Genomic DNA, 22,131 nt, shown 5'->3' with positions numbered 1-22,131 from the left:
GCCGAGGATTGAGTGAGGCTGGAGAGAGAGAGAGAGAGAGAAGTGAGAAGGCCAAAACGAAAGGGAACAAAGTTGCCAATTTGGGTTGACCCCGCCATTAATCCCCGCGACGGCGGCTCCAACGGCGCCGGCCCTGCTTCGCTCCACATCACGTCCCTCTCGCTCGCTCTCTGCCATCACGCTGCTTTTACCCTTGTGCCCCCTCCCTCCCCACCTTCTATCTAGATTAAATGGAACGAAACCGATGGATGGATCCATCCTACGCTTTCAGTTTCAGCGATGATAATACTAATCCTACTACACACATACACAGAGACTGCTGGTCCAGAGCCAGAGCCTGGCTCCCCTATATAAATCCACCCTCGTTTTCTCTCCTCTCCTCTCACCTCACCACACCACGTCTCCACTCCTGCCACCTCACGCGACCTCCTCCTCTGTTTCCTTCTTTCTTCTTCTCTGAGGAGTGAGGACGGACGGCACAGCTCAGACGAGTGAGTGTCTGAGGCGAGAGGAGGGGATATACAGATACATACACTTGGTATTGGTGCTGTGCGGTGCGGATGACTGGTTGGTGGTGGATGGCGGCGGCGGTGGCGGCGGTGGCGTACGTGGCGGCCAAGCTGATGGAGGTGCTGTGGTGGCGGCCGCGGCGCGTGGAGGAGCACTTCGCGCGGCAGGGGATCAGGGGCCCGCCCTACCGCTTCTTCATCGGGTGCGTCAGGGAGATGGTGGCGCTCATGGTGGCCGCCTCCGCCAAGCCAATGCCGCCACCCTACCGCTCCCACAACGTCCTCCCCCGCGTCCTCGCCTTCTACCACCACTGGAAGAAAATCTACGGTAAGCACATACACCATATTCCCATGGCCTTGCTTCTTCGTCTTCCTCGGCACACTCTGCTTCTTCCTCTGCTTGCTTGATCTCCTCCCAACAAGCTTCTTTTTCCCTTCATCTTTAATATGAATGATGAAGAGAACAAGGAAAGAAACCAAAATTCACAAGGAAAATCAAGGGAAGGGAGAATCGGCGCCGGCGGCAAGCACAACAGAGAGAGAGGAGAGCGGGGGCGGGCGGGCAGGCAGGCAGCGGCAACAACTTGCAACAGCTGCTGTCGAGCGCGTCTTGTTCCCGAAATGCCGCTTCGGAGTGACATGCATTAAGTGGCATGTCGAGCGCCTGGGCTTGGCTTGTCGGAGTGGTTTGCCGTAGTTGTCTCTCGTTATCGCTGTCCCCCGGCTGCAGCCCGGTTAGGTGGCCACGCCCAGGGGTCGTCTATCCTACACATCTCATTTTCTCCCTCCCTTCCCCGGCCGGCCACCGTCCGTCGCCATTCCCATTTACTCCCATTCGCATCCACATCCCCTGCTCCTGCTGCGCTGCCCCGTCGCAGTCCTTCTTTGCCACTGCTCCTCCTCTGCTTGCCTGCTTGTACTACTACTACTTCTTGAAACTCGACTGATCTTGCCTTGCCTGGGTCATGATTTTTTTGCCGCCTTGCTGTATGTATGTATGTATGTATATTTATGCCTGCAATTTTCTACGTATATGTACATGTATGTACCCATGCCATGCCAGCGTCTTCTGCTGGTGCCTTGTGCGTTCACGCCGCATTGCCATTTTTTGCAGCTTGATTAGCAGTACCGGTAACCTTGCTGCATGTATTTATGTGTGTATTTTTGTGCCCATGGCGTGTCCATGCCAGCGTCTTCTCCCGCTAGCCTGTGCCTTCTCGCCGCCTTGGCAGCTGGTGGATGCTGATGTGGCGGAACATGGCCTCCCTGGTCAATCATTGATCCCCTTGTTTGCTTGCCTGCTTGTCGCTCACGGCCACTTAATTTGCTGCTGCTCACAGGCTCCACGTTCCTCATATGGTTCGGCCCGACGCCGCGGCTCGCCGTCGCCGACCCCGACCTCATCCGGGAGATCCTTCTCTCGCGCGCCGAGCACTTCGACCGCTACGAGTCGCACCCCATGGTGCGGCAGCTCGAGGGGGAGGGGCTCGTCAGCCTGCGCGGGGAGAAGTGGGCACACCACCGCAGGGTGCTCGCGCCCACCTTCCACATGGAGAACCTCAAGGTCGGTCGCTCGGTCCCCTCCTTTACCAAAACGGCTCTGCTGCCCTTGCCTCCTTGGGCATTATGGCGGGTGATGTTGTAGTTGGTTGCTGCTGACGTGCATGGCCACGCCGCAGATGCTGCTGCCCTTCATCGGCAAGACGGTGGTGGACATGGTGGACAAGTGGGGCGCCATGGCTGACCCCGCGTCCGGCGAGGTCGAGATCGACGTGTCCGACTGGTTCCAGATCGTCACCGAGGACGCCATCACACGCACGGCCTTCGGTCGGAGCTACGAGGATGGCAAGGCCGTCTTCAAGCTCCAGTCGCAGCTCATGGCCTTTGCCTCCGAGGCATTCCGCAAGGTCTTCATCCCTGGATACAGGTACCTACTTGATTAACCACGATCACTGTAATTAATTGACTACTCTGATTTTTTTTTTACTTTTGTAATGTACATTAGTAAGATTGTTTCGTACGTGCTTACCACATACAGGTTCTTGCCGACCAAGAAGAACACGAGCTCCTGGAAGCTGGACAAGGAGATCAGGAAGAACCTGGTGACGCTCATCGGCCGGCGGCAGGAGGCCACGGACGACGAGAGGCTCCAAGGCTGCGCCAAGGACCTCCTCGGCCTCATGATCAACGCCGGCAGCAACGGCGGCAGGAGAGGGCAGCCGGTCAGCCCCATCACCGTGAACGACATCGTGGAGGAGTGCAAGACGTTCTTCTTCGCCGGCAAGCAGACGACGTCGAACCTCCTGACGTGGACCACCGTGGTGCTCGCCATGCACCCGGAGTGGCAGGAGCGTGCCCGGCAGGAGGTCCTCCAAGTCTGCGGCGCGCACGACATCCCCTGCCGCGAGCAGCTCGCCAAGCTCAAGACTGTAAGCACATACGTGTTCCCTGGCACCCTGACACGCACATTTCCACCATCATTTCAAACCAGCCTCCTCCCAGATAGCAGTGAGTGACCTGACCGCGTGCTGTCGATTCCCCTGACAGCTCGGCATGATCCTGAACGAGACGCTGCGGCTGTACCCTCCGGCGGTGGCGACGGTGCGGCGGGCAAAGTCCGACGTGGTGCTTGGCGGGTACCACATCCCGCGCGACACCGAGCTGCTGATCCCGATCATGGCCGTTCACCACGACGCGAGGCTGTGGGGGCCGGATGCAACCCAGTTCAACCCGGCGCGGTTTGCGGAGGGCGTGGCGCGGGCGGCCAAGCACCCAACGGCCTTCATACCCTTCGGGCTGGGCGCGCGGATGTGCATCGGCCAGAACCTGGCGCTCCTGGAGGCCAAGCTCACGCTGGCCATCATCCTCCAGCGGTTCGAGTTCCGGCTGTCGCCCAAGTACATCCATGCGCCGACGGTCCTGATGCTCCTCCACCCGCAGTACGGCGCCCCCGTAATCTTCCGATCCCGCCCATCGTCCCAGACGCCAGATCATCACCTGTGAAAAGATGATCAACTCACTAACAACAACATTGTCAGTGCGAATTGTGACTGGCAGAATGACAGGCCGAAATGACCATGTGCTGCTCATGGTGCGCGCTGCTTTGCTTTGTCATCATATCCAGGGCAGAGATCACTGGAGCAAAGCTCTGCTGCCACCAAGAGAATGGCTCCAAGAACCACCCCCTGTACTGTACTGTACTGTACTGCACTAACATATAATGCCTGCCAGCAGCTTAGATTAGTAGAGAGGTAGTAACAGTGTAGAAGGCTTGAGCTGTGTCTCCCCAAGTTTTTCTGTCTTTTTCGGGTTGGTGATGGTTTCTTCCTCGGTGGATGGATGGGGTTTGGTGTTGTATGGAAGGAAGATTGCGAATTGTACACATGTCATGTTCCTTTTGTTTTTTGGCAAGGGCGAGAGGATAAACGGGGAGGCAAAAAGAGCACAAGAGGAAAGGCCGGCATGAGAGATGCATGCATGATGCAAAGATTGTGGCGCCACAGTGCCCCCTCTGATTACTTTTCTCTGTCATTCTTGTGGTCCTTCTCCCGCGATGCAGAGTAGAAGCCATTAAAGGAAGAGATGGGCGCCGCTGGGTGCGGGCCATTTAAGAGTGCCTTGCCAAGGGAACAATTGGTGTGCCACAGTTGGAGCCAGCACGAGCACGGCAGCCAAGAAAGCCGCAGCGGCGGCAGCAGCAGATAGACGGGTAGAAGATAGATAGATAGATAGATAGATTTGATCATAGCATAGCAATGGACAATGGTGGTGTACGCCTGCTCTGATCTGCTCTGCTCAGCATAGCTGCATCATCAGCGGCTCCATTGCTAACACAGCGCCTCCTCTGTAAGTAAACAACGCAGCACACATGGACATGTGCGTACGGCGTCCGGCCAAGCACCACTGGCAAGGGCGGGCGATCGCGGGCCGACCGAGGACCAGGACTGTAGCGGCCGATAAAGGCGCTGCCTGCCGCACCGGACCTGGTGGAGGGGCCTGCGCAACTGTTCATCTCCTCTGTCAGACTGCGCTGGCTGCAGCAACATTGTTTGCATCACACAAGAGGATGGATGAATGGAAATGGGGTGGGATGGGATGAGATGAGATGGCCACCTGCCCTGCTTGCTGCAGCTGCTGCTGCTGGAGTGGATTGGACTCCAGTGCTGCGCTTGTGCTTGTGGGGGGGAGTACTTGGGACAGCCAAGGCAAGGCTCTTGGGATCTGCAAAATGATTCAAATTTAGTTTTGGATCTGGATCACTGCTACAGCTCAGATCAGATTCATTTCATGGAGCACAAGAAACCTGCTCACCTCACCTGCTGCTTACCGGTTTCCATGGCGGGGCTATTAATGAACAAACGCATGCTTCCAATGTGATGATACAGGCACACTTGTCCTTGTGTACAGGGAATGTCTTTTGCCCTGCAGCCGCAGCAGAATTCCACATACTAGTATATTGCTCACTCTCAAGTCTCGGTTCCTGGACTCATGCTGCTTAACTGTGTTGCAAACAATCTGGGGCACAAGCTCGGCTAGTGCCCTACAGCAGCCGCCTAAGGGGTAAAAGAAACCATAAAAGTACCTACCATATGCCTCAAAACTCCCAATCATTGATCTGCAGAAAAAAGAAAAAGGGGCACCCACTGCTCAGTGTGCACTGCATTGCACAGCAGGATTTTACTTGCTGATTACTGATGCCCCAATTGACTGTTGGCTGCTGCTGCATCTCACAAGCTCCACAGACAGGAGGTACTCCCATAATGCCCGGTACGTGTAGGCTTGCCAGCATCAAAGTTTCGAGTGCACAGCTCCTTTTTACCTCTTTTGTGAAAAAAGGCAAAGGCATAGACAGGGCAGCCAGCCACAACTACACTGGCCAGGTGGAGCACTGCACAGGCTCTTCTCCCCACCTGAGGGACGGACGGACCTGCCTCCATCAAACGCCTTTCTCTTCGTCCCAAAGCCAAGCTCGATTGGGCAAAAGGGAAAAAAACTCATGCCTGCACAACATCCAACCCCTTGGCTGCACATTTTCCCCCGCAGATGTTTGTTTGTCATCTTCCTTTCAAGACCTTAGCGTCATTTGGGAAACACTCGCTTTTCCTTCCAAAAATGCTGAAAAATCACAAATGGGGAAATCAATCTCAGGGACGATTCACCCACCTCTTGCTAGCTTTACTAGTGCTTTAACATGAGCGTTTTCTTTCTTCAGTTTATCATTATGGTGATGCCACATAGTGTAGTACTGAGTAGAAAATACAGCTGCCAAAACATAATTGACAGTTATCATGCTACAACTTTCAACTATCGCTTTAGTGTCGTATACCTGTAATTTACTATGGAATTTGGACCAGGGAAGGCGAATATGGTGATGTTATGGGCAAGAAAGCTCTAATCTTAGAGATCTCCCAAGGGGGCCACAGCCTTGTTCCTCTTGAGGGGGAGCTCTAGTTATGTAGCTCCCATGTGTTTCTGGTCCCCATAAGGGAAGGCATGTGCCAGAGAGCATCCTTCCTTGCCCTTAATTAATCCCAGTGAGATGGCACTCTTCCTCCCTATCCTAACAAAATGTGCCATAAACCTAATGGCGCAATTGGCCATGCCAAAAGAGCATGTGACCCCAACGCACTGCATAATCACCTTTACGATTAAACAAACACATAGTGGCTTCAACACTGTTAAATCTTCATAAGAGTAGACTTAGGGTTAACTACCGCTTAACAGTTAAACACAGAATTGGCCATAGGGTTCTCCACTAACCTCTAGCCGACATGCGAAGCGTGCTTTATTATCAAAATCCGGGGGGCTAGAAACACCTTTACCATCACGATGGCATCCTAAAAAGGCGCGACACGTAAACTATTGAACACTTTATGACAAGTTTCCGGGAGGAAGGCGTGTTTAGCCTCACTAGGAGGGCTAGGGCCGTTGTGCAGCATGGTTCAAAACATCGGACTGAATGGGACCGGAGTGGCACTTGTAAATGTGTTTCCATTTGGTGCATAATCACCACATGCTGCAAAAGTATGCAGCAGAACACACGATTAGATTTCTGCATGCAATGATCATAGCAGGCTACCTTTCTTTTTCGAACTCATCATCATGTGACTGAAGCATATAAAGATAGAGACTTTGCACTAGCAAATGATCAGGGCAACAGGGCTTGAACTCTAGGATAACTGAATGCATGCTGCAGGATTATGTGAATTCGAAAATGGACATTTTGAGCAGAAAAATAAGGGGGCATGGGATATATTGATGTCTTAATACACGTCTCTTGTCCTCTATCCACTGTAGTCGTTTTAGTTTGTTAACTTGTGCAAACCTGTTCCCCTCCTAGGGGCAATGCAAATCTTGCACATCTCACCAGTAATCTTCTCCTCTCTGCTGCTAGTCAACTAAATGCATCTTCCGGAACCTTTCTTTCCATGCACCAATCAATCTAAAAGATGCAAAATTGATCATTCACTCTCGGTGAGCTTTCCAAAAAAAATCTTCAGTCTTGGGTGTTCCATTGTTTATCTGCAAAAGGAGATCACAGGATCATTAATCTAGGTTAACTCAACTGTAGCTAGCCTATACTATATTGAGGTTGCCAGCTAAAGCCAAGCAGTTAAAATAGAGCGCCCTCCATATGCTGAAAGCAAGCGGCATTCTCAAATGGACATTCATACAGTATATAGTACACATCTTTGCAGGATGCATAATCTCACTCAATCCTGCTATCTTTCATACTCCAAACAAGCATACCATGAAAGGCATACGATAGTATTGTGACCATATCATTTAAGTTTGTCCTAAGCAGGAAAATATTTATGGAAATCTACATATTTTTCAAAGTCTATGTGCATAAAGTGCATTTTTGTCTATGCATATAACTAAATATTGAAATGTGTATTATGCAACAAAATGCATCCTGAGCCAAATGATCACGAAAGAGAACCTATCCCTGAGTTCCCCCATTAGTACTAAGGTGGCATCTTTTTGCCTTTTTAAGTCAGACCAACCTAAAGATAAATGGACACCGTACAAAATATTCATGTGAAACAGTTGGTTCTCGTGCAATAATGGAGTATCTCTTGTCCATCCACCTAGTGCAGCATCAGCCACACATCTATTATAAAGATCGTTATGTACTTGTCTAATGTGAAACAACATACATTATAGGAGCTAGCACTGGATCAGATGTGCATGTCAATTCACTAACTCAGCAATACATTAAATTGCAACAATCAACACAAACTGCCAACGAGGAGTAATTCTTGAGTAAAACTCCAAAAAAATACTCCCATTAGAAATACAGATTACTGCCTAGAAAGTTCTGACATTAGCTTTGAGAGTTTTTGTAGCTTATATTTTGTAATTTCAACTTATTTATCGATTTTTAAGAACAAAATGAAACAACTGGATAATATGGTTAGAATACAGTACAGCACGTTTGATTCTTTACGAGATGTGAGTAGACCTCATTAATATCTTGTCGGGCACTAGCTATGTTAACTTAGGTGCTGTTATCATTTTCCTGCAGCGCCTAGAGGCTGTAGCTATCCAGCAGAAAACTGATCCAGAGCAAATGGAAACCAAAAAGATGAAAAGGCTGTAAATCGACACAATAGTAACAACCAAAAGAAGCAGCAAGGCCTCAAGTGAAAAATGAACCGGTACCGGGATATTACAGAGCAGGTGCTAGGCAACGAAAGAAAACTAATGTAATGGTTCACCATTGCATCCCGCAGAAATATTATTCTACCATCAAATAGACTCAAATTTGGAGGGAGAGAACATCAAACAAACGACAAAGAATACATAAAGTTCTCTACAGCCGTACCTTCCGGCACAGGCCAAATGACAGGATCAAGAGGGTCTAGCATCACATGCGAGAGCAGGTCCGCCAAAAAGCTTTCCGTCAGTTAACAAACTGTATCGTGCCCGACAGCCGTCCGACCAACGACTGCACAGCTGTGATCAGGGTGTGGAACACCATATTACCCCCAAGCTCTCTCCTAATTCCGATACCACCACAGAAAACAAATCAAGCTCACGCCAACCAAACTTTCTCTCAACTATCTAAAGATACGACGAGCTCGACATGCTTGGAGTGTACACTCTTCCATGGATCCAGCTCATAGACTTACCAAGGGAGACCTTGAAGACTCCAAATCTACTTAGTTTTTTACTGGCATTACAACTCCCCAGTAAATCCCGTAAGATCTATGGTCCTTATGCTAATCTAGTCCCTCATCACGTAGACCGTTTGTTTTTTGTTTTGTTTGAGCGCCTTGGGGCACTACGTACCAACTCTTGTGGCCCTTAGGACCCTTGAATTATGCCATTATGTCGGAGAGTAGTAGACAGCAGCAGCGCGCCAAGCTGCATCCTGATGATTGGAGTCCTTCCAGCTTTCACTGCCTCATAGCAAGGAAGTATCTTCTCTCTCGTCTTGTTAGTAATTGGAAAATGGAAATCAATGCTCTTGCCATCAGAAAAGGTTAGCTCCATGCCTCCAACCACTGGCATGCACTGTTCCAGGATCAAAGCAAGGCCAGTACAAGTTTTTCATTGCCCAAATTTCTTGCGGGTCTTGGCTCTTGTCCTTAGATTGGTCCAGCCTGGATTGAGCAGATATAGGAACAAATATCTGATCTGGATACTCCTCTTTTAAAAAGGGGAAAAACTAACCACCGGCATTATACATCTTTCCTTCACCATGCAGATGGCTGTTCAATTGCTATAGTGCTCATGATCCCTTATTGGCATGATCTTCATCTATGCATGAACAGTAACAGTCTCCTTGTTCAACTAACTCATCCCAAAGCTAACATTTGACAAGGTGTGACAATTAACATACTGAATTTGTTACAACACCATGACATTGTCATTACAGGTTCATTGATCTAGTCATCATAGTACTTTTTAACTGCTTGCTTGCTAGGTTAATTTTACATTGCTTGGTTGCTAGGTTTCTAAGCATAGATCATGTCCAGCATACAAAACTGTCTGATTCAGTTCTCAGTGGCATGAATAGATGCTCAAAAATCATCATGGGATACAATTTCTAGGTAAATAGTCATAATTTTGCTGTAAGCAGTGTAAACTGTTTTGTGTATCGTTAGAAGCGCAACTAAAATTATACTCCCTCCGTCCCAAAATTCTTGTCTTAGATTTGTCTATATATGAATGTATCTAGTCACATTTTAGTATGTAGATACATACATTTCTAGACAAACTTAAGACAATAATTTTGGGACGGAGGGAGTATTTAATAAGAAATTAACATACGCAACAGATTACATGAAAACATAACAACATGGGGATACGTGAGTCTGACCTGTCGTGTCAGATGCCAAGAGCAGGCACAATGAATCGATGATCATGCCATTCGTCCAAGAATCCATGGCATCACATGTGCATCACGTGACTGTGCTCTTCTGATAATACCAAAGTGTATAACAAGGATTGGTGTGGACTGGTGTGGCACCAAATAAAAAGCAGTATCAAACTAATTACTGCCCCACTTATTTCCAATCCTCCTTATAATGGATGTTCCACCAACCTAAGGGCATTGTCATCTTGAGATTGTATCTCACCTGGACAGGGAGGGAACAGAATAGCTAAGAACAAGATTGTGCTATCTGCATGCATTTTCACGGGAACAAACAGGCCATTTGAAGAGGGAGAATGGTTCCGATATACACTGAAAGTAAATAGGTAAGACTATACTCTCTGCAGGCATTTTGGTGAATAGTTGAATGGAACAAACAAGACATTTGAATAGAAAAAACTGTGCAGGCATAAACGAAAGTAAACGAAGTAGTTATATCTTTGATACCGATTCATGAATTATGATCCTGCATGCCTCAGGAATATAATTAATAAATTGCAGCAATGATGTCCGAGCAGGTAAACACAAGAATAGTAAATTATTTATCAATGAATGTCTCTTGCGCAGTAACTGCACAGCTGAGAGAGAGAGAGGTGGGGTGGGGAAAGGTCCATATGAATATGATCACTGTATGCACAGCTGATGGCAGAAACATATTCAGGCCCATGCTAGCCCATCAGTGTATAGATATTGAATGTAGAAGCAGGAATATTTACCACATCATGACTGCCAACACCAGGCCTTGAGCTGCTCTCATGACCCATCTGAGTACCTTCTCACAGAGTAACTGTTCTGCGTTCCACTTGCTGACATGTACTGTATAGACAATGGCATAGCTTTGGCTGCAGCATTGCAGATATCAGTTTTAGCCAGCGTTATCTCACTGGAAAATATCTTTCTCTGAACTCCCTGTATTTTCCTGAGGTTACGAAACAAAATTCAAGAGAGTCAGAAACTGGTTGAATGCTGTACCAACTTCAACGAGCACAAGATTCATCACAATCGCAGGCATGCAACACGGTCAGAGACAATGTCAGGTGAAATTTGCTATCTGGAAATGAGTCGGTAACATTTCCCCAGATCAAGGAAAAAACATTTCCTCAGTTAAAGAAAGGTTTGTATTTGCTAGATAACTTAAACATTCACTTTGTCAATATGAGAATGTGGTATCTTCGGATCCAATTACCAAGGAAGGCATTGTACTGCTCTTAACAGTGGACTCTTTCAGTTGCTTACATTACTGCTCTGGAATGTTTCATAATCTGATGCAAACTAACTATGGCAGTTGGCACGTGTTAGTACTAAAGGGCCAGCATCACACTGGTAAACCACTAGTAATACACAGCCGATGAAGTCATCTATACAGACTACTTCAGAGTAGTTTAATCATTAAGCACCTGAGGCTTAAAAGTTGTAAAAAGCTACAATCATCTCTTCATGTTCTTGTTTCCCAGTTTCCACTCCCTAAAAACCATTTGCACTCCCTAATCTTTTCCCACCTGATTTTGGTCAATCCGACAGACACAGTTCTTATTTAGTTTTGAATGTCGGCACCGAATCCAGCCCCCTTAGTGATGCTCAACAAACGGCATTTAGTGATTTAGATGTGCCATGTCCACGGATTACATATTTATTTAACCCAGATTAAAATATCCCCTGATGTTTCAATTTGATAATCCTACACAGGGAACAAACGTGGGACCGTCGAATTTGAATAATTAACCGGATCTCTCTTGCCGGTGCATGTGTTCACTAAATTAGAAGGGAGGAGGAGGCCGCAGCTTCGAGGATAAGGGAGCTTCTCGACAAGAATAACGAGATTGGGCTGAATGTCGTACGAATTTCTCAAATCGGAAACCACAAATCAACACCCCGCCGTACACATTCCTGAACCGCCGCATGCAGTACCGATCGAATCACTCGTCCAATCCAGCACGAATTGAGCCCTCATTTCCGAAAAACATAAAAACGTGCCTTTCACCCTCGATCGGCGCATCTCGACCCCTACAGCAGCGGCGGCCACAAGGGATCAATCGACCGGAGGAGCCCTAGGGCGATCGGGCGTAGGCGCGCGCCGCCCCCAGCGCGCAGCGCATACATAATGCGGAGGGAATCCGGGAAGATCCAAGCGGGTGGAGACAAGTACGGAGTGGGGAAGGAACAAAAATCCAGGAGGGGAGGAGGGGGCGAGTACCATCTCCTCGGATCATGGATCTTGTCGCGGCCCACTTCCCCTTGTCGCCTTCCGCCCTGCCCGGATCGCCTCGCCGTACGCCCCTCTCTCCTCCCAATCATTCGCGTCGCCGTCGTCGTCGTCGTCTCGTGCCGTGGCCGCTGGCCGCGGCCGCGTCCGTGGTGTTGTTTTCGCCATGTTTTTTTTTCTTTCTTTTTTGAAATGAATGGATGCTGGGTGAGGGCGAAGGAGGACACCTGCGTGGCGCCGGACCCGCCCGGTTTCGACGGGGTATCGGGTGCCGCTTGTTCGGTGCCAACTGTCACGGTCTCTTCTTTGGACAAGAAAACACTTGTACTTTGCGCTAAAAAACACTTGTACCTTCCTCGCAAACTCCGCTAAACATAAGGCCCGTGAACCAATCCGTAGTTGAATGGTTGGAGGGACTGTCGTTCAAGTCTTGTTGCTCGCATTTATTTATGTATTTATAGATAACATTTCTGTTTATATTATATATAAAAAATGCTGATAAACAGAAAAGGACATGTTCAAAATTGACAGCCCAGATGATTTCATGCGAAGTATCTACTAATTTTCTTACCTAAATATAAATGAAGAATTGAAATAGTAAGATTTTTGAGAAATCCGAGGGGACACCATTGAGACATCGTTGAATTCATTTTTCTTTCGCAAATGATAAATGACACATGTGACACGAAGCAGCATGGTTCAGACGCCATCATTATCGTTCATCTTACCATATCAAACATATGACATCGATGAAAAGTTTTTTGGTTTTTTGGACTTAAAAAATGTTTTATCTCTTAAATAAAAAATCCGATTAGAAATCCGTTTTCATCGTTAAATCGGTCTCGATGATATCTTCAAAACTATATCCCATATTGATGTGTTTCAAGGACTATTTTTGGGCCAAAGTTGTCATAGTGTTTATACTAAAGTTGTCATGATATGTTTCTTCTAGTTTTCTCTTCTATATTAGAAGTACCAATGTATTTGAACTACATTTCACAACATATTTATTAATTAACCATGGCAATTTTTAGTAATTAACCATAGAAAAATTTAATTCATGAATCATAGCAATTTTTACTAATTCATCATGATAAATATGCTACAACACTAATCTCCCTAGAATTGGAGAGCTCATATTCAATTGAAGTCTCCAATTAAATTATGACACCCGATTTTGAGTTGATCATCAATTTCTCAAAGCTCTCTCATTTAATTATTTTATCTATATCTCTATGAAATTATACTCCTTATTTTTAAAGAGTACACATTCAATTGAGGTCTCCAAGACTCCGATAAAAATTAGGTCACCCAATTTTGACTAGGCCAACAATTTCTCAAAACTCACTCGTTTAATTCTTTAGACAAATACACTATGCATCCTTATGGGTTTGGTTTACAATTGACCGAACCAATAGTTTTTCAAATCAATCAACAGCAACCAGCCCATGAAAACATATCAATCACGCCCATGCAATCGTCAACGTAGAAATTTTCCCACATATATAAGGTTGGTTAGCATATAATACATAACCACATCACGAAAGGCCCATCTAATTACCAAATTTATAAATAAAAATAAAACACTATATGTCATCTCCCCCACACATCAAACAAAATATTCCATTAGTTTCAAAATATAAGGGGTATTAGTACTTTGGAAAGCTAAAATTTTCAATTTTGACCAAGTTGAGAAAACTATATCGACATCCACAATATTAAAAAAAATACAAAAAATCATTTAATGATGAATGTAATCACAACAACTTGATATTATGGATTTTGATATATTTATCAACAGATTTAATAAAATTTAAAAGGTTTGAAATTTTAAAAAAATAATACACATTGTATTTTGAAACATAGTGATTAGGTTTTTTTTAATCTAACGGCGCAGAAAAGCACGCCTAGTTCTTCTAGTTTAGTTTATACATCATGGAAATTCTTGTTATTTGACCATGGCAATTCAAGTATTTGGACCACGGAAATTATTTTTTATATGAACCACGACAAATTTGAGTGCATGTGTCATGGCAATTTTAGGTAATTCACCATGGAAATGTTAGTTTATGGTTCATGGCAAATTGAGTCATTGATCATGCATTTTTAAAGTAATTGACGACGGATTTTTTTATTATGAACCATGTAAACATTTTTTCATGGGTCATGGCAAATTTTAGTAATTCACCAAGGCAAGTTTAATTTCTTAATTCTTTTTTATAACATGTCAAAAAATACTTTAAATGCAAATGAAAAAGTAGTTGAAACATGTCATGGTAATTTAATTGTAAACACAATGGCAATTTATATGTAATAGACATGAAAACTTTTAACCAAAAAATACATCAAAACATATCAATATGAGATCTAGTTTTAAAGATCTCGCCGCGAGGGATTTAATAGTGAAAATGGTTTTTCAATCGGATTTTTCATTTAGGAGATAAAACATTTTAAAAACTAAAAATCCAAAAGATTTCCGTTGATATCAACAGTTTCGTCATTTATGGATGCGGTGACGTGGAGATTTGTGGTGATGGAGGTGTGTGGTTCAAGTTCCTTAGCACCACACATATGATACTCACTCCGTTCAATAAAAAGTGTATATATAATTTTTTTAGGACAAAGTATGCAGTGAAGTAAAAAAATACATTAAAAAGGTGCAAGCTATCATATCTCTCCTCTTTAATTACCCAACCCTCAATGAGCTAAGTGCATGTAAAAATTAAGGAGACCATGTGTAGAATGCTATTGGTCTTCATTACCGTGTGATGAGAGAGAAATATTTTTTTCTACTTTAAAGTGCATTGGGAAGATAGAAGTATACTTTGTATGGACAAATTTTAAAGCCATATGTACACTCTTCACAGGATAGATGGAGTTTTTATTAGGGTCCTTTTCTTTTGCGTGTGAACACCATCAAACACATTGGATTCCATGCACAAATAGTAAAGCTTTCCCTACCATGCTCCCTTTACAAGCGAACTACGAGCTAATCTATCTCTACCGCCAAAGGGGAGTTAGCAGTCCCGCATCATTCCCATCGACCCCTCGACAAACCCTATATTATACCCGCAACCATCATATAGGAAACCTTTCACTAAAGTGCAACCAAATTGGGCCTGCCCATTTAACACGTGCATTAAATCAAATCAAATCGACACTTTCCCAAAACAATGTCATGCATTAAATCATTCAACAAATCTTAACAAAATCTCAACTACATAAAAAAAATCCATGCCTTCCACTACTTATACCCAAATAAAAATAAAATCTTACGAAAATATCAATATCTACTCCTAAAGGGGGATTTATGAAAGGGCATGGTCCCCTCATGCGTGGTTTTGGTAATTAATGATATTCTCTATGGACTAATGGTTGCCTTGTGTTATATTCGAAGGATTTATCCATAGGCATTTCTTGAAATCTATTTGTTGGTTTCAAGGAGTTTATGTGATGACCAAGGTGGTATTCAAGGATTTATCCAAACATTGGTCATGTGAGAATTGAGCTTATTGCAAGCATGTCTTGAAGAACAAGATTGTGTGAACATTCATGTTTACCTTCAAGACATCATCTTTATGGAGGGAGAAGATAAGATACAAGGTTGATCAAGACTAAAACAAAGAACGATTCAACTAGACCAACACACAAAGCATAGAAGATGTACCAAGTGGGATCAAGTGATATCATGGTATGGTAAGTATTGTCCATTACGCTAGTGTACTAACCCATGATCTTTGTGAGTGTTCTTTTTGGGTTTAGGTATGTTTCCATGGGCATGCATCAAAAGGAAAATCCCATACAACCCATGGATGATGACATCAAGTGGTGATCATCATCAAGGTTGTGATGTGCAAGTTCAAGTGAAGCATCACGAAGAGATCACATGCTTGAAGCTTGTTGTCCATTATGGCGATAATGGACATTTGAAGATGTGCCAAAGAGAAGCTCACCCATAGTGGGGTATGGGGGAGCAATACACCAGTCTTCATCGAGCCGACACAGTCAAGAAAGGTGATCCAATTTGAGGAGGACAAGGTCATCATCATCTAGGGTGAAGTGGACTATGTGCAAGGCAAAGGTTTGTCCTTGATAGGTTTTCTATTTTACCGGTATGGTGGTGTTAGTTGAGAGTTTGGTTTATAGGATCGATTATCATACTATCAAGGGGATCTCGAGTGAGTAGCTTGATCGTATCATTCGTTGAGAGCTCAAACCATTGCATTCTTGGCATCATCATCTTTCTTGGTTCTTTTTTGGCTTTACGTTATGTGAGTTTTGGAGCTTATGGTCTTCATCGTTATAAGCTCAAGTTCATCGAAAATGGATTTCGTATGCATCATCTTTGTGTTTTCGATGTTGGAGATTTCGCCGGATCATGTTTGGGAAGGTCATCTTCCTTATACTATTGGGAAGGTTGATGTTGGACATCTCTTGCCGTCCTCTATCCAACAAGCTTGAGTTTGCTCAATTTGAAGCTTGTACGCAAAAGTTATGGCAATTTAGGTTTCATCGTATCCATCTATTTTGCTTGGGCTTCTTTGTAGCACTCCGCAGTAGTACTGCTGCGGGAAGTGGTAGTACTGATTATAAGCGGTACTTATGGGCACTCTACTTTTTGTGTCGGGCTGCACTACAGTTGAACGATGGTGCGAGATGTAGTACCACTTAAGCGGTAGTACCGACCGCCCACTACTGCTCCACTTTTGCTTTTCCAGTTGCTTTTGAATTTTTCACGCTCTCAGAGGTATTAGGGTGGCAGTGGGTATGCGGTACTACAACTTATATGTGGTAGTACCGCTCACACTGGGCGATAGTACCACTGTTGCGGTACTACTGCACTGCACTTGCCTGCCCTATCTCCATAGGCCCGTGAGATGAACGTCGGCGGTAGTACCGCTCTGGCGGCACTATCGCCTTGTGTCTCCTCGCCATTGCACTGCTCTGTGGGTACTACCGTCCGAGCGGTAGTACCGCTTATGTGCGGGTTGTGGGTATAACATTTGAATTTGGGAGGGCCTATTTAAGGGGGTCTTCTTCCCCAATAGTTCTTACCTTTGAGCTTGTGTTTTGTCCCCATTGTTGACCTTCTTAGAGCTTGATAACTCTCAGTCCCTCCAATGATTCTTTCTCCTTTTTGAGGGAAAAGAGAGAGATCTAGAACCACATTTCCACCAATCACTTTCTCCTCTATGTGAGGGAAACCCCTTGTATCTAGATCTTAGAGTTCTTTGTGATCTCCTTGTTCTTCCTCTCATATTCCTCCATAGCTTTTGTTGTTGTGGTGGGATTTGGGAGTGAGGGACTTTACCACTTCATGTGTTCTTGCTATTGCATTAGTTGCATTGGTTTGAGTTCTGTGCGGTGATACGTGTAAGTGAAGTTTTATAAGTTTATTACTCTTGTGTGTTTGGGCACCCTGGAGCTTTGTGCCTCTTGGGTGCTTTGGCGCCCTAGATGGTTGGCGGTGTCTCGGAGCTCAATAATTATGGTGTAAACTCTGGGCAAGCGTCGAGGTCTCCAATTAGGTTGTGGAGATCACCCCGAACAATTTGTACAGGTTCCAGTGGCCGCCCCTAAGGGTTACCAAAGTGTACGGGTACCGGTGACCACCCCCATGGGTTTCCAATTCTACGGGTTCAGTGACCGCCATCAAGGGTCCCTTAGTGGAATCACAACATCTTGCATTGTGCAAGGGCATAAGGAGATAACGGTGGCCCTAGTGGCTTCTTTAGGAGCATTGTGTCTCCACACCGCTCCAAACGGAGATTATCATCCGCAAGGGTGTGAACTTCGGGATACATCATCATCTCCACTTGCCTCGGTTATCTCTTACCCGAGCCCTTTACTTATGCATTTGACTTTGTGATAGCCACATTATTTCATGTTATATATCTTGTTATCACTTAGTTGTTTGTCTTTCTTAGCATAAGTTGTTGGTGCACATAGGCGATCCTAGTTGTTTTAGGTTTTGTGCTTGACAAATTAAATACTAGTTTTATTCTGCATTTGTTCAAGCCTAAACCGTAATTATTGCAAAGCACCTATTCACCCCCTCTAGGTGATATCCACGACCTTTCAAGTTAGTAGTCTCGCCTCACTCCCATCAACCCCTCGACAAACCATATATTATGCCTTCAAGAATCATATAGGAAACCTTTCACCAAATCACAACCAAATTCGACCGACCCATTGACGCCCGCATGAAATCAACACTTTCCGAAAACAATGGCATGCATTAAATCATTCAATAAATCTAAACAAAATCACAAATACATCCTAAATTTCCTTGCCTTAAACTACTTATTTCTAAATCAAATAAAATCTTACCAAAACATCAATATCTACTCCTAAAGAGGGAGTTGGTAGTCTTGACTCACTTCCACCAACCCTTGGGCAAACCCTATATTATGCCCGCGAATGTCATATAAGAAACCTTTAAGTCAAACGCAGCCAAATTGGGCCGACCCATTTGACCCATGCGTTAAATCAAATGAATTTGATACTTTTTGAAAACAAAATCATGCATTAAATCATTCAATAAATCTTAACAAAATCTCATCTACATCCAAAATTTCCCACTACTTATACTCAAATCAAATAAAATCTTACCAAAACATCAACTATAATAAAAGTTGGTCTGCCCATTTGATGCATGTGCGCATTTTTTTCTAAGCTTCATTTTTGGTTTCCTCTTTTTGTGGTTCACTTATTCTATGACAAACCTATTATTTTGTGCTCGGCATACTATCAGAATTAGCACAAACTTGTACTCCATGATGAGTTGGTAGCATCGCCTCCATGGTGAGTCGGTAGCATCGTCTCCATCATGGTTAATTCTCCTCGCCCATCGATTTTTTTCTATCACATCAATTTATTTTAATTGGTTCTTAGCCGAGTGATCTACTTAATATAGTTTTTATTAGCCAAATCTGCACAGATCATGCAAATTAATTTTTCATATATTTAGTAATGTCGTTATGCAAAGGAATCAATCACATGAGGTGTAATCAATCTTTAAAGACCGAAACTATGAAAAGTAATAAATGTTTGATAACATAAGGCACCATTTATGGAAGGGATTTCTATTTGTGTGCCATCGGTTTCTTAGTACTCCTCAGTTTCCCCCCACCCAACTAACGTCTGTCGCTTTCCCCCTTCATCGCTCGACCCACACTCAAATATGCCCAAAACATAGTGCTTCCGTCGGGTCGATGTAGTTGGCCATTACCTCTCATATAAACTGATGTGTGGGACACCCACGACTCACGTGTCAGCGTATGGTATATTAGGTAAAAAAATAGTGAAATATATTGACGATTGGGACACCGCGGGACACACATGTTAGTGTCTTATTTATTTGCAAAAGAAGGGTGAAATATAATGCCGTTGGTGGGCGTCAAACTTGGGACCAATGCTTGATTTTGCATCGGGAGAGCCATTCAAGCTATGTACATTTGTTTGTTTATGGGCAGGATTGGGGCTACTTGACCTCATATTTCTATGTTACAAAAGGGCCCACGAATCAGTGACACTAGGAAGACAGAACGTGATGGAGTAAAACATAACATATTCAAAGATTTGGATAAACTTAACAAACACGTTCTTAGATTGTTCAATGCTTAACAAAGCAAACTTTCTTAGTGACATTACACTAACTAATACAATATTTTAAGGGGAGGGGCAACATGTCCGACTAGCGTGACAGCAACAATAGATGAACGACTACTTGTCTTCATCATCCAAAAGGACAACAGTGCCTTCGTCGTCATTGTGAACTTTGTTGTCTAAAGATAGGGCCATGGCGTTGGGTCCCTCGCCTTCCACCTCGATAATGGTCGTTGCACGCAGAGTTGTTGCCCTCCTCTATTCTTGAGCTATGGTTTCTTCTTCATCTGCCCGACACCTGACAGTCTCTGCATGCGTCATGGACAGTGACACGTTGATGACCCACAAGTATAGGGGATCAATCATAGTATTTTTGATAAGTATGAGTGTCGAACCCAACAAGGAGAAGAAGGAAATGATAAGCATTTTCAGCAAGGTATTTTGTGCAAGTGCTGTGAGTAATGATGATAGATAGTTTTATAGCAAGATAATTCATAACAAGTGACAAGTAACAATAGTAGCAAGTGTGCAGCAAAATAGCCCAATCCTTTTGTAGCAAAGGACAATCATGAAAGTATTATTATTATTATTTGTATTGGTTAAAACACACCTTATAGCAGAAGAGGGAGGTCGGGAGACCTGCCAGGGGCCCACAAACTAAGAGGGAGCGTCCAGGTGGTGGGCGCACCCTGTTGGCTTGCGCCAGGAGGTGGGCCCCCTCGGGTATATTTTGGCACAATAATTCACATATGTTCCACAAAAATTCTCCATGAAGTTTCAGGTCATTTGGAGTCCAGCGAATTTTCACCCTTTTTCTTGGTTTTCAGATCCAGAATTCCAGTTCCCGATAATTTCCCACTTTGTCATGTACCTTGTAAATTCAGAGAGAAAAGGCATACACATTGTATCATAATGTGGAATAATGAACAAGAATACAATAAATATCAATAAGAATTCATGATGCAAAATGGACGTATCAACTCCCCAAGCTTAGACTTGCTTGTCCCCAAGTGAAAGTCGAACTCGAAAATAATGACCACATAATTTGAGAGAGAGGCGTCGATAAAAAAGAATACAGACATGAGAGCATCATGAATATTAACATAGCAGCAAGTTTTTCGTCAGATGACTTCTCATAATAATTGAAGTATGAAGCACAAACTTTATTGACAATCAACAAACTATGTTCTTAGTCACTAAGACAATCACAATTCATCATATTTCAGGGAAGAGTCTACGTAAGAGCTTTCATTTTAGCAAGTTCACATACTGAACTATCATTTATTCTTCTATGATTGATGACAATCATTGCATATTTTTTGAGCTAATGTTTCCAACGGACACATAGGAAGATATGGGCTTTATTGTTTTCGCCACCCAACTCATTTACCTCAAGGATAATGTCGACAATAGTGACTCATGATCACCTACATTCAACTGGATATATATATGAGGGTCTTTCCCCAACACATGATGCTTGCCTACTAGAGAGTTAATATGTAGGAATCGGGATAAATGATGTTCGTTATGCTACTGCACAAAAGACCTTCCAGTGGCGCCAGAAATGGGCACGTTGACGACACCAGGAATCCTTCTGCGTTGGTGTTCCCTCGAAGCGGAGAGGATGATGTAGCAAAGCGGAGGTAAGTATTTCCCTCAGTTTGAGAACCAAGGTATCAATCCGGCGGAGGAGTATCTCAAGATCCTACACAAACACAAAAGCTTGCACCCAACGCTATGAAGGGGTTGTCAATCCCTTATAGATTGTTTGCCAAGTGAGAACTGAAAGCAACAAAGTAACAAAGAAAAGTAAAAGCGGAGTTGTAAACGATGGATGTAAATAGACCCGGGGGCCGTAGTGTTTACTAGTGGCTTCTCTCATGAAAGCAAGTAGACAGTGGGTGAACAAATTACTGTCGAGCAATTGATAGAACTGTGCGGAGTCGCGACGATATCTATGCAATGATTATTTCTATAGGCATCACGTCCGAAACAAGTAGACCGATACTTTCTGCATCTACTACTATTACTCCACGCGTCGATCGCTATCCAGCATGCATCTAGTGTATTAAGTCCATAAGAACAGAGTAACTCCTTAAGCAAGATGACATGATGTACAGGGATAATCTCAAACCAATGATAAAACCCCCATCTTTTTACCCTTGATGGCAACTGCTTGATGTGTGCCTTGCTGCCCCTACTGTCACTGGGAAAGGTCACCACATGGCAGAACCCAAAACCAAGCACTTCTCCCATTACGAGAATCATAGATCTAGTTGGCCAAACAAAACCCAAGACTCGGAGAGACTTACAAGGATATCAAATCATGCATATAAGAAATCAGCAAAGACTCAAATATATATCATAGATAATCTGATCACAAGTCCACAATTCATCGGATCTCGACAAACACACCACCAAAGAAGATT

At 44.3% G+C, this 22,131-nt stretch overlaps 1 protein-coding gene and 1 long non-coding RNA gene across 5 annotated transcripts; one reads left to right on the top strand and one right to left on the bottom strand.

The window, feature by feature from the left end:
- The first annotated feature begins 256 nt into the window (after window positions 1-256).
- Window positions 257-3,590, top strand: LOC123443033 (cytochrome P450 734A6-like). The gene is made up of 5 exons (XM_045119257.1): window positions 257-837; window positions 1,850-2,073; window positions 2,189-2,436; window positions 2,548-2,938; window positions 3,057-3,590. Exons 1-5 carry the CDS (start codon window positions 561-563, stop codon window positions 3,510-3,512), a joined length of 1,596 nt encoding a protein of 531 aa, XP_044975192.1. The 5' UTR covers window positions 257-560; the 3' UTR covers window positions 3,513-3,590.
- A 120-nt stretch (window positions 3,591-3,710) lies between these two features.
- Window positions 3,711-12,305, bottom strand: LOC123443035. Of its 4 annotated transcripts, XR_006630553.1 has the most exons (7): window positions 12,086-12,305; window positions 10,608-10,810; window positions 9,838-10,096; window positions 6,877-7,031; window positions 4,821-5,624; window positions 4,623-4,730; window positions 3,711-4,543 (listed from the first exon to the last, which is right to left on the bottom strand). It is a non-coding gene; the product is annotated as an uncharacterized LOC123443035 (long non-coding RNA). The 4 variants fall into 4 exon arrangements; XR_006630551.1 differs by having other exon boundaries at window positions 3,711-4,730; XR_006630552.1 differs by having other exon boundaries at window positions 3,711-4,730; window positions 4,826-5,624.
- Window positions 12,306-22,131: the final 9,826 nt, after the last annotated feature.

This window comes from Hordeum vulgare, chromosome 3H (assembly GCF_904849725.1).
Source record: "Hordeum vulgare subsp. vulgare chromosome 3H, MorexV3_pseudomolecules_assembly, whole genome shotgun sequence".
Taxonomy (NCBI): Eukaryota; Viridiplantae; Streptophyta; class Magnoliopsida; order Poales; family Poaceae; genus Hordeum; species Hordeum vulgare.
Note: the sequence above shows the minus strand (reverse complement) of the source record. Positions and strands in the feature narration are given on the sequence as shown.

Coding starts and splice junctions, on each gene's coding strand:
- LOC123443033 (XM_045119257.1), top strand. CDS start 561: ATGACTGGTTGGTGGTGGATGGCGGCGGCGGTGGCGGCGGTGGCGTAC. Junction 838..1,849: donor CCACTGGAAGAAAATCTACG/GTAAGCACATAC, acceptor TGCTGCTCACAG/GCTCCACGTTCCTCATATGG. Junction 2,939..3,056: donor AGCTCGCCAAGCTCAAGACT/GTAAGCACATAC, acceptor TTCCCCTGACAG/CTCGGCATGATCCTGAACGA.